This window comes from Stegodyphus dumicola, chromosome 2 (genome assembly GCF_044657685.1).
Source record: "Stegodyphus dumicola isolate Sdum_Otavi_A_Nest chromosome 2, ASM4465768v1".
NCBI lineage: Eukaryota > Metazoa > Arthropoda > Arachnida > Araneae > Eresidae > Stegodyphus > Stegodyphus dumicola.
In genome coordinates, this window is record NC_140769.1 from 260,112,608 (window position 1) to 260,127,973 (window position 15,366).

A 15,366-nucleotide genomic window follows, 5' to 3' on the forward strand; every position below is an offset into this window, starting at 1 on the left:
CACAAATTTAAATTAAATCAAAAGCTATCTAAAATTATTATTATATGACAGTTTACCTTTCGATTTGAAAAACCGAATGACTCTTATGTATAGTACTGGAGTTCTGAAATAGTCTTCAGTAGCATAAAATGTTTAAAATCCTTGTTTACAACGACTATAACACCTGTAAAGTCAATTCTAAAATACCTTTCCTTTCCTTATTAAGATTATTACCTTCACACTCAAGATCAAAATCCTCATTACCATTCCTAATCTATGAATATATTTACGAAATATATTTATAAAGCCGTCAGAAAAGCCGGGTTGCTAAATCAAAGCATCATTATAGCTAACATATTCTAGTTGAGTCTTCTTGTCACAGCCTTACTTCCAAATATATTGCTCTAATTCAACTCAAGAGCCAAAACATTATGACCACCTGTCAATAACGAGTTGGGCTACCTTTGGCGTCCAACACAGCTTCAACCCGCCTTGGCATGGATGCCACAAGTCCTTGATAGATGGCCGGAGACAGATTGTACCAGATGTTGAAGCAACGGTCACGCAAATCCGAGATATTGCGAATTGGTGGTCTTTGACCTCTGACCTGCCGTCCCATGACATCCCAAATGTGTTCTATCGGATTGAGATCCGGTGAGTTAGGCAGCCAGGACATTAACTAGAAATCAGCATCATGTTCCTGGAACCATTCCAACACAATTGTAGTCTTGTGACACGGGGCGTTGTCCTGTTGGAACATTCCATTTCCAGCTGGAAAAACAGAAACAGAGGCCATGTAAGGGTGCAACTGGTCCGCAATGATGTTCAGATACCCTGTAGCATTCATGGTCTGCTCTACCACAACCAAGGGTTCCAGAGACGCCCAAGAGAACGTCCCCCAGAGCATAATACTGCCACCACCAGCCTGTTTATGACCTACTGTGCATTGAGGGAGCAACTGTTCGCCTGGAAGACGGCGTATCCTGACACGGCCATCGGCGTGATGAATGACAAACCGTGATTCATCTGACCAGGCAACTCTTTCCTACTGATCCATGGACCAATCGCGATGTTCCCGGGCACAGCGCAGGCGTAGTTGGCGATGACGCTTGGTCAGCAAAGGCACACGAGTAGGACGTTTGCTGCGTAGCCCCATATCCAACAGTGTTCCCATATCCAACTGAACAGTGTGCTCCGATACTTTTCTACTTGGCCCTGCATTGTATTCGGCTGTCAGCTGAGTCACTGTCTGGCTCCGGTTTTGCTTCACCATGCGAGACAGTCTCCGACGACCTTTTTCTTTGATAGCGTGTGGACGTCCAACACCATGTCGTCTACTGCTGGTTTCACCGTCATTCATCCACTTTTCATACGCACTAACAACTGTAGATCGCGAACAACCCACGTTCAGTTTCGGAAATACTTTTTCCGAGCCTTCGAGCCATTACAACCTGCCCTCTATCAAAGTCGCTTAGATCCGCAGCCTTTCCCATCACACACAGAAGTAAGTGAAAGAATGATTCTTCAGACTCTCCAGCAGCAGTTAAATACCACTTCCACCTGATCACGTGCCTTCCACGTTATCCAGGTGCGTTCATCGCAAAATGTAGGGCTGGTCATAATGTTTTGGCTCTTGAGTGTATCATGCAGTTTTCCTCCTCATCTAAACAGTCGATAACTAAAGCATTTGAACGGAAGTTCACATCAATTGGTATACGATACGCAATTATTTGCCAGCTAGTTGCAAAATCCAGATTCCAAGATAGCTTTTATAATCACGATCTATCATCACCCTTCTTTCAACGTACTCTTCTGTGAACAATGGGCCAAGCTTATGTTACAACCAAAGAGAACAATGAGTTTGAAAACATAGTAACAGTTTTAACAAAATGATAGAAATGGTTTCGTTAAGTACAATTTTTAAACGTGGTACTGAAACTCTTCACATAAATGCTTTGGATTTGCCCAAGTGAGAGCATCACATAAAAGATGCTAATATTTCCATATTCAATACTGTTTACAAGAAATTAAAAAAAATCCCCCCCCCCCCGCCAGGATTTTTACAGAATAGGCCTATGCAAAAGAAAGAAGACAAACATGAGAACCGCATGGCCAGTATACCCACTCGAGTTGTATAACCTGGAGATGATGAAGTGACGTTATCGTACAATCTGGAGGCGTTGACGTCACGTTCATGATACGAATGTCTCGAGAAGCAACATGGCCGCCCAGACGGTATAGAGGTTAGGGAAGCCGAATGCGATACCAAAAAGCCTGGGCTCGAATCCCGGAGAATGCCTCGTTGTATTTGTCCGTCCTCTCATAGGAGGCAAAGGTGGCCCACCTATTAGGTACTTCCATAACAAGACGACCACCACTTCTGGCCTTAATAGTGGCGAACGTCTGTGGACGGTTTGGACTCGCCATTGGGGGGGGGGAGAAGCAACATGGATGATGTGTTTTCACAAATGGAAGTGTTATAAATGCCTCAGATTTGGTGCACATGCTTGAAAACTATTTCAGCGGAAGCCGAAAACGTTGGACACATGTCTTGGGTAGGTTTCTCGCCCTCTAGATGTTTCTCGGAAAAGCACAACCTGCGCGATGTACCATGGTCTACATGGCATATCGCAGTACATATGCTATGGAATACACGAAATGCAGAATGTTGTTAGTTTTTTTTTAGTTTTTTTAACACGAATGTTCTTATGTTAAAAAATACGATGGCGTTGCTCTACGCGAACAGGCAACCTCTAATTAACTTTCGCAATTTCAGAATCTCCCCCTAGACCAGTACCTTCGAGAACATTCTGGCATGTTACGTAACCGCTGCTATATAAATGAAGAGTTCGCGCCATTTTTCACGAGACTGCTCCCTGCCATCGCGGCAATAAGACCTTTGCGTTGCTCTGTCGCTTCTTCTTTCCTTTGTTAAAATAATTATGGCGTCGAAAACTTAACCTTATTTTAATTTAAATCATTATTGGATATGTAGTTTTTGGAGAATCTGAAAGAATAATGATCTGTCATTTCAAGTGAAAGCTATGGAGTTTTAAAAAATGAAATTTTTCGGTGTCATCATCTTTGCTGTCAGCCACTCAGCCACTCAGCCATGTCCGGGTTTTCATGCCAAACTTCAATGATCTGCCCGACTGCCAAAGTATCACATTAAAAAATAGTCAACAGGATTCGAATTTTTAATACTGCAATAAAATACTAGAGTCCCCCACAAAAGCATTAAATGTGTGTGGAAACATATGCTGTAAATTATATATTACCTTCTGGTAATGTATTGATTTCGGAAGACCAAATAGTGTGCTTTCCCTTAATAACCATCCACCTTCACAGCAGCTAATGAAGAGACAATGAACTATTCGTATGATGGCTCAGTTCCATTAAAATTCCTCAAACAAAAGTAACAGAAGTTAAATAGGATGAACTCACGAACCGTTAAAAAGCTCAGGAATAATGGCTGTGATTCGTCAACAGGTTGGCAATAACTTTGAAACTAAAAGGACTTAAGCTGTTAGACGCAGTATTACCAAATGCAATGACAAATTCCTGTTTAAAAACCGAGGAAACAACCGTTTCATGAAATCCTACAAAAAGTTTCGCAGGATTAAATGTTTACTGACACGTGAAGTCATCAAGTTCTAACAGCTGTTTGGACTCATGCTTCTGCCATTACTGGACGAAGAAGAAAGATATATTGGAAAAATTCAGTGTAGCATTTTAAATTGTGTTTAAAATGTTTACACATTTGTTTCCAAAAATGTCGAGATAATTATATAATGGATTTAAAGTATATCATCTCCGAGATGATGGCGACGTAGAGATAAAAGTTTTTAAGAAGCTAAGTTTTAAGGAGATATTCTTATAGTATTTTACATTAAGTACTACACTCTTTATTTACAATAGATTCATCCAATTTTTTCTTGCAAAAAGACACTTTATGTTTGCCGTGAAAAAGTAATTACGTCACTGTTTTCCTCTATTTTCTTTCCTCCTTTACATACATAAACAGCTCATAACAGCTTACAGATATTCATAATAACTAGCGTAACGCATATTTCAGTCATGTAAACAATTTTCAAGAATGTAAAAAGAACACTGCAAAATATAGAAAACTAACATAACACACTGAGAAAGATTATGGTGCTACTTTGGTAGACGGTTGCACGGATTTTTGGCGATTTACATTGGCGCGGTTTTTACAGTCGTCAGCCATCTTGAAAAATGCTGTTTTTACGTATTTCACGCATAGTAAAGTATTCGAAACTTAAAAAAAATAAATATCGTTAAAAATAATGGATTAATTTTTTGTTGAAAACGTTGTTTTCATTAAGATGGCTGACAAATGTAAATAAATACATTTACTAAGAGTATAAAATGCTAAAGTAAGGTTAAATTATTACTTTCATATAATAGAATAAAAACATTGCGCCAACATTTAATTGAAATAAAATATTACTTAAATTGAATATTGAATTGAAAACATCATACCAACGTTTAAAAGAATTAAAATCTTTCAATTACTTAAATTCAAATCCTTTAAAATAAGTTTTATAGGATATAATTATTTAACATTAAAACATGTGACAATAAATATCTCAGGAAATTTTAAAAAATATGTATTAAATTTTTAATAAAAATTGAAGTATACAATAATAAAAGAAAAATATGTACTTACATTTTTTTAAGCATTTTACTATACGCATATTGATAAGCACCAGGAAAAAAAAAATCTTCATCTGTTATCCACATTTCTCGCACTTCATTGAAGAAGCAATTAGCGAGGTTTCCTTCAAATATTTTAAATAAATTTCCTCTGACCCTTGTAACAATAAATAAATCTTTGATTAGGAAATCCAGGTTGGCCAAAATAAGGTCTCAAACGGCAATTTTTTTATGCCGATACCAATAATTCTTGGTAATTACCACTAACAACATTCATCTTCGAAACAGAGATATTTGAAATCTGACGAATTCGAAGAGATGAAAAGTAAAATTTTTAAATGGCGCGGTAATGCACAAATATTCAGTAACCAATCAGGGAGCTGATTACATCACGCCTAGAATTAAAATTATTTAAATAATCATTCATAATAAAATCATATTTAAAAAATGCAAAATTAAATTGTGTTTTAATATTTAACAGCCATAAAAAATGTTTAAAACATTAGATTAAATTTATAGATATTAAAACCAATTACTTTTAAAATAATGTGACGTCATTCATTACATCACTCACAACATAAAATTCCATAAAATATCATAAACAATAAAATTTTTATTTCAAATAAAAATGCAAAATTAAATTCATTTTTATTATTTAGAAGTCATAAATAATATTTAAAACACGGAACTTATGCATAATAAAACGCATTATTTCTTAAATAAAATGACAACAAAGTATCGGTTACCATAAATAACTTGTCTAGCAATGGGTTTACCATAAGTCGTATCGCTCGCCAAAAAGAAATCGCCAAAATCCGTGCAACCGTCTACCAAAGTAGCACCAAGATTATACATATAGAGTTATTATACGTGCTTAAGTAGAGAAAATGTAGCACAAAAATCTAAATAAAAAATTATTAAAATAAAAACAAACAAACAACAACAAAAAAAAGTATTTTTTTTTTTACCTCGGTGCCATTTCATATGAAGCATTGACATTCGTCGCTTGCACCAGTTCACAAGTATTATTCATTGCCGGGCTCATATTCCTGGCTAATGAAGGTACTGACCTCAGCGAAGACCCATCCAGAGAACTGTCATCATTCCTTGACAAGATGGGTGAACCATGATTCATATTTCGATTCACTGGAGGCTTAGGCGTACTGGTGGGAAACTTGTCAACATTATGGACTTTAGCTTGATTGGAAAGAGGGCTGGGTAAAGGTGAAGCGTTAGCTGGGGGCAACTTTGCTGCAGGTGTAGATGAAATCGGATAGTCCGGAGCAATGATTGATGGTTCGATATACGATGTGTCATTCTGTGCATTTTTTGATATTAGCTGCTTCCGCTGAAATTCTTTCCACAAATCTGAAACACTATGACCATCTGATAAATACACAGATTTTCCAGGCAAGTCTTTTGGTATGTTGGTTGAATCATTCAAGACAGCCGGTTTTAAAGAATCTTCTTCTAAAGTTGTGGAATCGGGCAAATGTTTTTTGTTGACAGTATTATCGTCCGCTTTGGGACTAACATGTTCCATTATTTTGGGGGGAACTGTAAATTTATTTTTTGACGATAAATGAGTTGAATCCAGAACGGATTGGAGATCAGCACAACTTGTGCTGAAGACGTCACCACCTTCGAAAAGGCGATCCACTGAAGTGTTCATGGCTTTCTTGCCCGTGAGATGAAAGCCGGCATATGAACGCGACATATTGGAAAGATCTCCAACAGAAAAAGCCATCGAATTTCGTCCATGGCCAAGAGCATCGAGATTGGGTGTTAGGGATTTCGACATGAAATCAGATGTCCGGAGTCGGGTGAAGGGCATAGCTGAGTGAGGAAATATTTTTGGTTTGATGGGAGTGACTAGTATTTGTTCTGACCATGAAGCTTCAAGAGAAGGTTTATCTAATTGCTCAACATCTACACTCAGTGTCTTTTGTTCAAAAGGATACGAAAATGTTTCTGGTGGAATGCACTGAAGCCATGACAGCAAGCTCAGATCAGAGTCACTGAAACCGGTACCATTAAGTATGTGAGAAAAACCCATTTCTTGCATTTCAGAAGATGACGACGTAGCTCTTTGTTGACAGTATTCCACACAAGATTCGTATAAAACCCCTTTTATAATTAGTTGAATTAACCTATCACCTTTAGCTGTCTGAGATTCGACACCTTTTTTATCCAAAGGTAAAAACTTCTCTACTAGAGGGAAAACAGCTTTGAAGCAGTTGACCCTCGCATTGCTTGGGTTCCAGTTACGATAATCGAAATGATCAGATAGCCTAGGCAAAGTCACCAACAGACACAGATTATTATAGTCTTCCTTCGAAGGGCAGTATTTCTCGAGATCGGCTAGACTCTTCACCACCTCTTCGACTGCAACATCTACATTCTGGAATATACCAGTTTCTGAACGTATGCATAGCAGTTCTATATACTTGTGTTTAATCACAATGTAGTGGAACTGCTTAGAATCGAAACTCTCAATTCCTTCCAGCGGTTGCACGAATTCCAGAACATCATCCCACTGGCCATCTAGGATGAGTTGCCGGAGAAATAAAATATCATCAGAGAATGTTCCATTGATGACTCCAGTTTCCCTTTCAACAGACAATTGGGATATGCTTAGTTCTCGATTGGACAAGAATTCCAATAAAAGTTTTATCACTTCTTCTTCTTTTAGAGTCAAATGAGCTGAAGGCATTATTGGATGCCGTCGAGCTGCAAACCTGAAAGAATATGTAAAAATGGTTTCAGAGACTATTTGAAATATAAAACTATAATTTTTAAAATTTGGAACATTCTTTTTGAATATTTAATACTTAATACAGTTTTGGGTTCATTTTTATTCAATTAAGTTTCCTTCAAAGAAAATTAACTTCTGGAAATAAATCTCTTTAAACAAACAAATATTTTTTACAAATTGAAAGCAGAAGAGAAACATTAGTTTTTATAGTAAGTATAGCACCATTTTGCTTTTTAATTAAGGAACTTCTAACCACGCTTTTACATATGAAACGTGAGAAGAGATGTAATAATTAAAAAAAGTAAATGTATATACTTATGAATTCTTAGAAGAATTACATACATGTAACATTCAATCATATACATAATAGTATGACAGTATATAGTTTGATTAATATTAGCATCTGACATGCAGGTACAGTCTTAAATACGTAATTTAATTTAAGTGCATATAGAAACACATAAATAATGAGAAAAAAAAAAAAAAAGCATGAAAGAAGAGGAATCCAATCAACTCGACATAACGTCGTCAGGAGGAGGATATATCGAAATTAATAACAATTCCTCGTCCATAAGAAAATCCTTGCTTTTCTATACCTAGAATTAGTTGATGAATCATTCCAATAATATATTTTTTTGATCTTAACAGTTCACCCGAAAACTCTGGTTCTGCTCGAAGCAAGGAATAAATGGCAAAGTAAAACCATTAATAAAGATTTCCCTAGATCCCTTTCTTGATTACGATTTTTAGTTTCGCCAAAGAGCCAAACTGGCAACCCTGGCCGTCTCAACTTCTAAACGTTATCTTCATTGTTTCAAACTAGTGTCTGAAAGAAGGTTCTCGCAAAGTTATGTGTAAAAATGTTTGCTACATTGTAGTTTATTCTCAATTTTTTTTATTTATATAAGTTTATTTTCCATTTTAAGAATTTGTTCACTAAAGGTATTTTATTTTTTTTTTACGTATAATGGGTAAGTTTCCAATTTTTGGAATGGTTCATTTTAATTAGGGAAATCTTCATTAATTGTTTTACTTTAATTTTGCCATTTCCAGTTCACTTTGTTTTTGAGATGGTGACGGTGGTGTTAACCTTTTTCTGTCTGATCTAAACAATAAATGACGCCCAAATGTTGCCATGCCTATATCACATCTTGCTAGATTTAAAGATCGAAAATAAAGATATTTTAAAACACCGGAATCGCCGAAGTTCCGATGATTCCGGATCTCTGACTTTTTACCGTATATATTTAGCAAACTAAAAAATATGAAGACCAAATCTTTAACTGTGCTAAAATTTGCTACATACAAAGAGTTAAAATAATTACATTAAGATTTTTAGTAACTAATTAATTTACGAGACTCTTTCAGGGAGAACTGAAACATAGAATACCATTTGATATTTTTAATAACCGAATACATATATATGTCTGAATAAAAACAATTAGAATTTTTCTCGCAAGTGTGTTTTGTTTGTATCCCGTTTTAAAAAGTATCTGAGTTTACATTTAATATAAACTAATAAAATAATGGTGAATCTTTACATTATGGTAACTTGGCGATTTTTTGGCGAAACTTTGGCGACCAACCCTGCTACAGCAACCTGCTAGATTATTTTTTGAACGCCATTTTGTTTTCACGATGTAAAGGCATGTTCTTTCTTTCTTTCTTTTTTTTTTTTTTTTTTTTTTTTTTTCTTTTTCTTTCCAACAATCTGCTAGCCGAATTACGCTTATACTAAAACTTTTATGGAACAAAAGTGCTTAATCATGACGAAGATTAGGTACGAAATTGGGAGAAAGTGTAGAATCGCCCACTGCTTGCCGCGTTTTTAAGAATTGCACATACACGGTATCCATGTACACGTCGACCTATTTTCACTTAAAAAAACATCCCAGAATTGCAGAAAAATGGCATTGCGCACACTCTTCACTTTATCCATGTACCCATCGACCTATTTTCACTTAAAAGGTCAAAGAAAATTGACAAAAATCCAATTCTTCTTACTCTTGTAAAAAGCGCAAACAAATAAGTGGGCGATTCTGCACTTTAACTGCGAAATTGTTTCTAAGTGCTTATTAGCTAAAATCCCCATTAGAATTTTCCGGAAAATGTCACATGACATGTCTCATGATCTCTCATTTCTCTCAGACAAAATAATCTCTGATTCGAACTGTGTACTTCTCAGATTATTGCTAAAGTCCTACCTAGTAACCTTTATCGCCTTACCAAAATGTCGCCAAACTACCTGTTACCATATTCTAAAGATTAGCCAAAATAATTAATAAAAAAAGACACACACAACAAAATTTCATTCTTGCATTGTACAGGTATTATGCCATACATAAAGCACTCAAAAAATAAATTTTTCTGTGTTCAGAAGAAGTTCTAGAATAATAAAATCTCTCATCCTAATCGCTTATTAGAGTACAATTTTTTTAACTGAAAATTATTAATACAATCAAAACACTTTTCAAATGATTAATTATATTAATAATTCTTAAATAATTTTGTTCGAGAATTTTAGTCTTAAGCACGCTAATTCAAAAAACCATCAAAAAGTTTAAAACAGGAACATATTTTTAACTTGCACAATGAAATTCATATCTTTGAATCATTTAGTAGGTATTTATATTATTTAAAATATCATTTATATTTTATTTTAAATATAAATATAATAAATAAAAATAAAAATAATATATAAAAATTATCAGTTATATTTAAAATAAGGTAAGGTAAGTTAACTAAAGCATTACTGCATAATTTAATATTAAAATTCAGGCCATCATAGTTAATACACTCATAAGACAGACATGATTCTACAATACTTAATCCCTTATTAAAATTATATATTTTTTAGAAACAGCAAAAGACTACCATAGTTACCTTTATAAGGCTTAATGATTAACGTAAGAAAAATAAAAATAAAAGCCAAGACATACGTATTTCACAGGAAACATCAATTGTCAAATCTGTTTTGGTTAAGATTATTCACACTTGTTGTTGAATACTAGATTTGATGTTTTGAAAAATTACCAGATTAATAAGTAAAATTGCGGAACTACTAGTAATGAAAGTGAAGTTTCTTTAACGTACAACTTGTTTCAGCTTCGTGCTTCCAAATAAAATCGCGCGTAATTATACAAGACAGCGGTCTCAAACTGCACGCGGGCCAAATGCACAATATGAAAGTAGCTGACGGGCTTCAATTAAAAAAAAATTTTTTTTCTTTTGGTTAATGAAGCAAAATTTGTTAATTAAATAATTAAAAAAAAACTGAAAGCTTTCAGATTTTACATTGCGCCCAAAGGGGCGTTTTTTTAACGTTTTGTGTGCTACCTTTATTCCTTAAATATCATGTTCTTCCCATTTAAACCATAAAATTCAATTTCCCAGCAACATCACAAAATCATTTAAAAAGAGCATATCTTTAGTATTTCCGATATACAGTCTCTAGCACAAAGAGATAAAAATGTGTCCCCCCCGGTACAATATTGCCATTGCTCGCTTTGCAATCATTGAGTTAGTTTCTTAATCAAAAATTCGTTGAAGTGTTACAAAATATGAAAACGATAATAAAACAAATTCCAAATTCGGGGCCCACCAGCGGCCGAGCGGTAAAATCGCTGAACACTGGTAGTTCGGTCCGAGGTTCGAATCTCGCGAACGGGCTGGCTGCATGGGCGTTTTCATGGTTTTTCCCATGTGTAACGTGTATACGAGCCAGTTTCCCTTAGAAAGTCCTCCACGAAGGCATCCCTCCTCTTAGGCAGATAGCCCTAGTGTGCTTTGCCATAATTAAATACACCAAACACCAAATTCGGGCTTCCAGATGCTCATAATCAGAGAAGGATTGCGTTATTCAAAATTTGATGGCTCTAGGTACCCTTCTTTCACCACAATGCGAGAAACATACTACATTTAAGCATATTCTTCAGTATTTGATTTCTTTACCTTTAACGTTTTGTATGTTGCCTTTATTTATTAAATATCTTGTTCTTTGCACTTAAACCATTAAATTCAATTCAACAGCAATATCTCAAAATAATTTTAAACTGCGCATATCTTTAGAATTTCCGATACACAGTCTCGCGCGCTAGAGATAAAAATATTCTCCCCTCCGTATAGTGTAGCCATTGCTCGCTTTGAAATCGTTGAGTTAGTTAAAAATTCGTTAAAAGTGTTACAAAATATGAAAAAGAATAAAATAAATTCCAAATTCGGGCTTCCAAGACGTCCATATACTGTGGAAGATAACGTTATACAGAATTTGATGGCTCTAGGTAGCGTTGTTTTATTACAATGCGAGAAACACATATACATTTATGCATTCTTCATCACTTAATTTCTTTAAATATAATACAGGGCGATAATATTTGGTGGCAACAATTTGAAAAGTGAAACGGAAATTTAAAGCCTTCGACGCAAAACGAAATTAATAACTCCTCTGGGCTAACGACCCTTGGGCTAAAAATTTACTATACATTTTTCAAAACATACATGCAAATGAAGCAAAGAAAAAATTCAAATTTGTACTTATTTTCTGCCTGAAATCTAAAAGTTGGTATCCGCAAGAAATTTCTGTTGGTCACAATTTGCAATTCAAATGCACTGATTGCTAAATATTAAAATTTTTAGTCTGACATTTATTGAAATATACTGAAGTAACTGTTAAATAGCTTACTTAAACTAAAAAGAAATATGCGAAAACTTGAGAATAAATAATGACAGTCAATATGTAGTTCTTTTATTTATTAGGTTTTCCTATGACGCACACGAAAAAATACATTATTTGTGGGTAAATAATTATTAACTTCTTACTCCACCTTTCAGCTATAATATCTCTTGGCATTTCCGTTTACAGAAGGTCTGTAATCTTGGAAGAAAATTACCAGACAATATCTTTTATCACAAACTGTAGATACTCATCGGCAGTCTGGTTCAGACTTACGGAAAAAAACCGTTCACATGTGTAAATGTGCTTGCTCACAAACAACGCGATTATTATTATTTCAAAAAATTGAAACTGAAGATATTTATCTTTTGCCAAGTACTAAGAAAATTCAACCAGATTTGAATCTTCTAATCTTTGAATAAGATTCACACCACAGTTTAAATTAATTAGCTCCATTTCTAGATCTTCCGATGGGTTATTCACGTTCGAATTTGGTAATAAAACTAATGTAAAACTGGACTCCAAACTATTAAAATCTCGTCGTATTAATGCTAATTCACGGGTTATATTCAGGAGGGGGGCATGAATTTGCTTCGGGGCCAGCCAGTTTCAGACCACTGGTGCATATTAATATTTTTTTTTTTCCCAATGGCAGATTGTGAACAATTACAAATGTAACCCAGTCCATTAACCTATACAAGGCCGGATGTGGTGGTCTCTTTATTATGGAGGCACCTAATAGGTGGGCCACCATCGCCTTTCCTATGAAGGGACGGACAGTTACAACCATGCCTTCTCCGGGATTCGAACCTAGGCCCTTCGGCATCGCAGTCAGCTTCCCTGACCACTATACCGACTGGGCGGCGGTGCATACTAATATATAGAGGGTGTGGTGTATTGAGAACACGGCAAAGCACACTAGGGCTGCCTAAGGGGAGGGATGCCTTCGTGGAGGACTTTGTAAGCGGAACTGGCTCGTATACACGTTACACATGGGGAAAATCATGAAAACGTCCATGCAGTCAGCCCGTTCGCGGGATTCGAACCTCGGACCGAACTACCAGTGTTCAGAGATTTTACCGCTCGGGCGCTGGTGGGCCTTTAATATATAGAGGGAGAATCAAGTATCTGAACCAGGGGCACAGTCAACAGAGGATTTATGAAGCGACAAGTTCACTTCATACGAATTTTAAGGGTTCATAATCTTAAGATATAGATCATGATTATTACTTTTTACAAATCAATTAAGGAATCATTTTGGGGCTGCTTGCACCGTAAGGCCTCTCGCGATTGAGATTTGCGCTATTTTATAAATCCTTCTCTGATCGTAAGGCTTTGCTAGTAAGATGTTGCTAGTAAGATGTAGGCTGTCTTCTGGACAACACCGACACTGCAGAACTCTTCTTGCAAGTGACGAATGCAAGTCTCTGTATAATCATTAAATTAGTTTTAGTTGTTCATGATGCAAAACAATAGCTAGTTCACTTTGTGATGCTGGCGGAGGAAAATTAACTTTTGCCTCTGGCTTATTCCAGAGTGGCTTAGTGATGATGAGATCAAGGATTCTGCACGCTGTGGAAGATATTCAAAACCTTTTTTCATACCTTTATATTATCCCTCTGTTACCAGTTTTACAGTGAATTCGTGCGCTCTCAGCCTAAACTCTTGAAATACAGTGTTTGAACCAACAGGTACATATTATTGTCCTCTAGAATAAGTTAAATAATCCCAGGCAGCGATGTCTCTGCAAGAACAATTAGAAGTCCAACAGACTTCCTCGGTATTAGCTCTCAAACCAGAAGTCCGACAGACTTCTTCGACATTAGCTCTCAAACCGTTCCCGAAAGGACAGGCTTGGAAGAAATACTTAACTTCCAAGTGAGTATTACGCTCCAACTTTACTTGATAAGCGTGGTTTTTATATTTTTGGACACGATTCTTTTAAACATTTCAACATTCTTTTCTCTCACGTTCTCTTGAAACTGGCTATCACTCTAATATGGTATAATTCTTCTAAAGACGAACAGCGTATTTATGAAATGATAGGATCACTTCACCCGAATTTGACAATAACATTTGTATAAAGAACTAGAAATTTAACTATCTGTTTCGAAAACTTTTAAGCAATCAGATTGTCAATTCTTGCTCACTTGCTTCTCAGTGCCTCTTCATTAGCCCCACGGACAAGTAACGCTCCCTACAGCTCCTCAGCGTTCACCAGTTTGCGAGAAAACGCCCACGTTGTGAAACTATGATCTGTTTGGGACATGTTCAATATAAAAACTACTATCCCTCTTTTTAAAACGGTCGCGGAAAAATCATGTTATGTATGTGAAACCATGTAATAATTGAATTTGGCTGTTGAAGGGCACTAGTGACGTATACATGGAATAAATGCAGAAAGTTATAGTTCTGGCACTGCATAGTATCCTGTTACAGTGCAAACGAAATTACACCCGTTTTTTGATTGTTCAGCATGATGTCTCAACCTTGCTGTTATCTTAGGAACCGTACAAGGCAGGGGTTCTCAACTGGTGGTACGCAAGAGAAAAACAGGTGGTACGCGAAGAAGCAAAATATTTTTAACTATTACATTCAAAAATTGAAACCCCAACATCTTGATTGAGATTTTTCTCTAACATTCGTAAATTTATGCGATCTGAGCTTTGTTCAAGAGTGGTGGTGGTGGTAGTGGTAGTACTTTGTAGTGGTGGTACTAAAGGTTTTCCATTTTTGTTTAGGTGGTACGCGTTATTCAAAAGGTTGAGAACCGCTGGTATGACTTATTTCTGCTTTTGAAACGACGTTAAACTTCTTTCAAGCATGTAAAAATAGGTTCAACGGAAGAACTTCCGAAATAAGTTTTTAACAAGTACTTAATGATTTTTTAACTTTTGATAACATTTTACAAGGCACATTTACCCATTTGACTACTCACTTCTTTTTATCAAAATTTCTTAAAACTGCATATTTTTAATTACATATTTCAAATCGATTTTTATTACATATTTGAGTGTGAAAATATGAAGCATAGCACATTCTTGTAACCAAGACTTTAGAATACAGATTTCGTGCATAAGAACAGGCTTCATAAAAATGAAATTTAAGAGTAATCCATGTACAGACATTTTGAAAATAAATCTTGATTAAATTACGATTTACATTATAGAATACAAATTCAAAATATGTATATTAATGAAAATATCCAATACTAAAAATTACATTAGAAATTCAGTTTAGTGCGGTAAATTTCAATACAAGGATCCGGGAAAAGCTCTACATC

At 35.5% G+C, this 15,366-nt stretch overlaps 1 protein-coding gene across 2 annotated transcripts in view; it reads right to left on the reverse strand.

Moving 5' to 3' along the window:
• LOC118186893 (WD repeat-containing protein 47-like) overlaps window positions 1-15,366 on the reverse strand; it is a 136,426-nt gene that overhangs the window by 49,421 nt on the left and 71,639 nt on the right. For both annotated transcript variants that reach the window (XM_035357060.2, XM_035357061.2), the window contains exon 2: window positions 5,625-7,394. In XM_035357060.2, coding sequence (XP_035212951.2) covers window positions 5,625-7,369 — 1,745 coding nt within the window. In that variant the 5' untranslated portion in view covers window positions 7,370-7,394. The remainder of the gene's footprint in view (window positions 1-5,624; window positions 7,395-15,366) is intronic.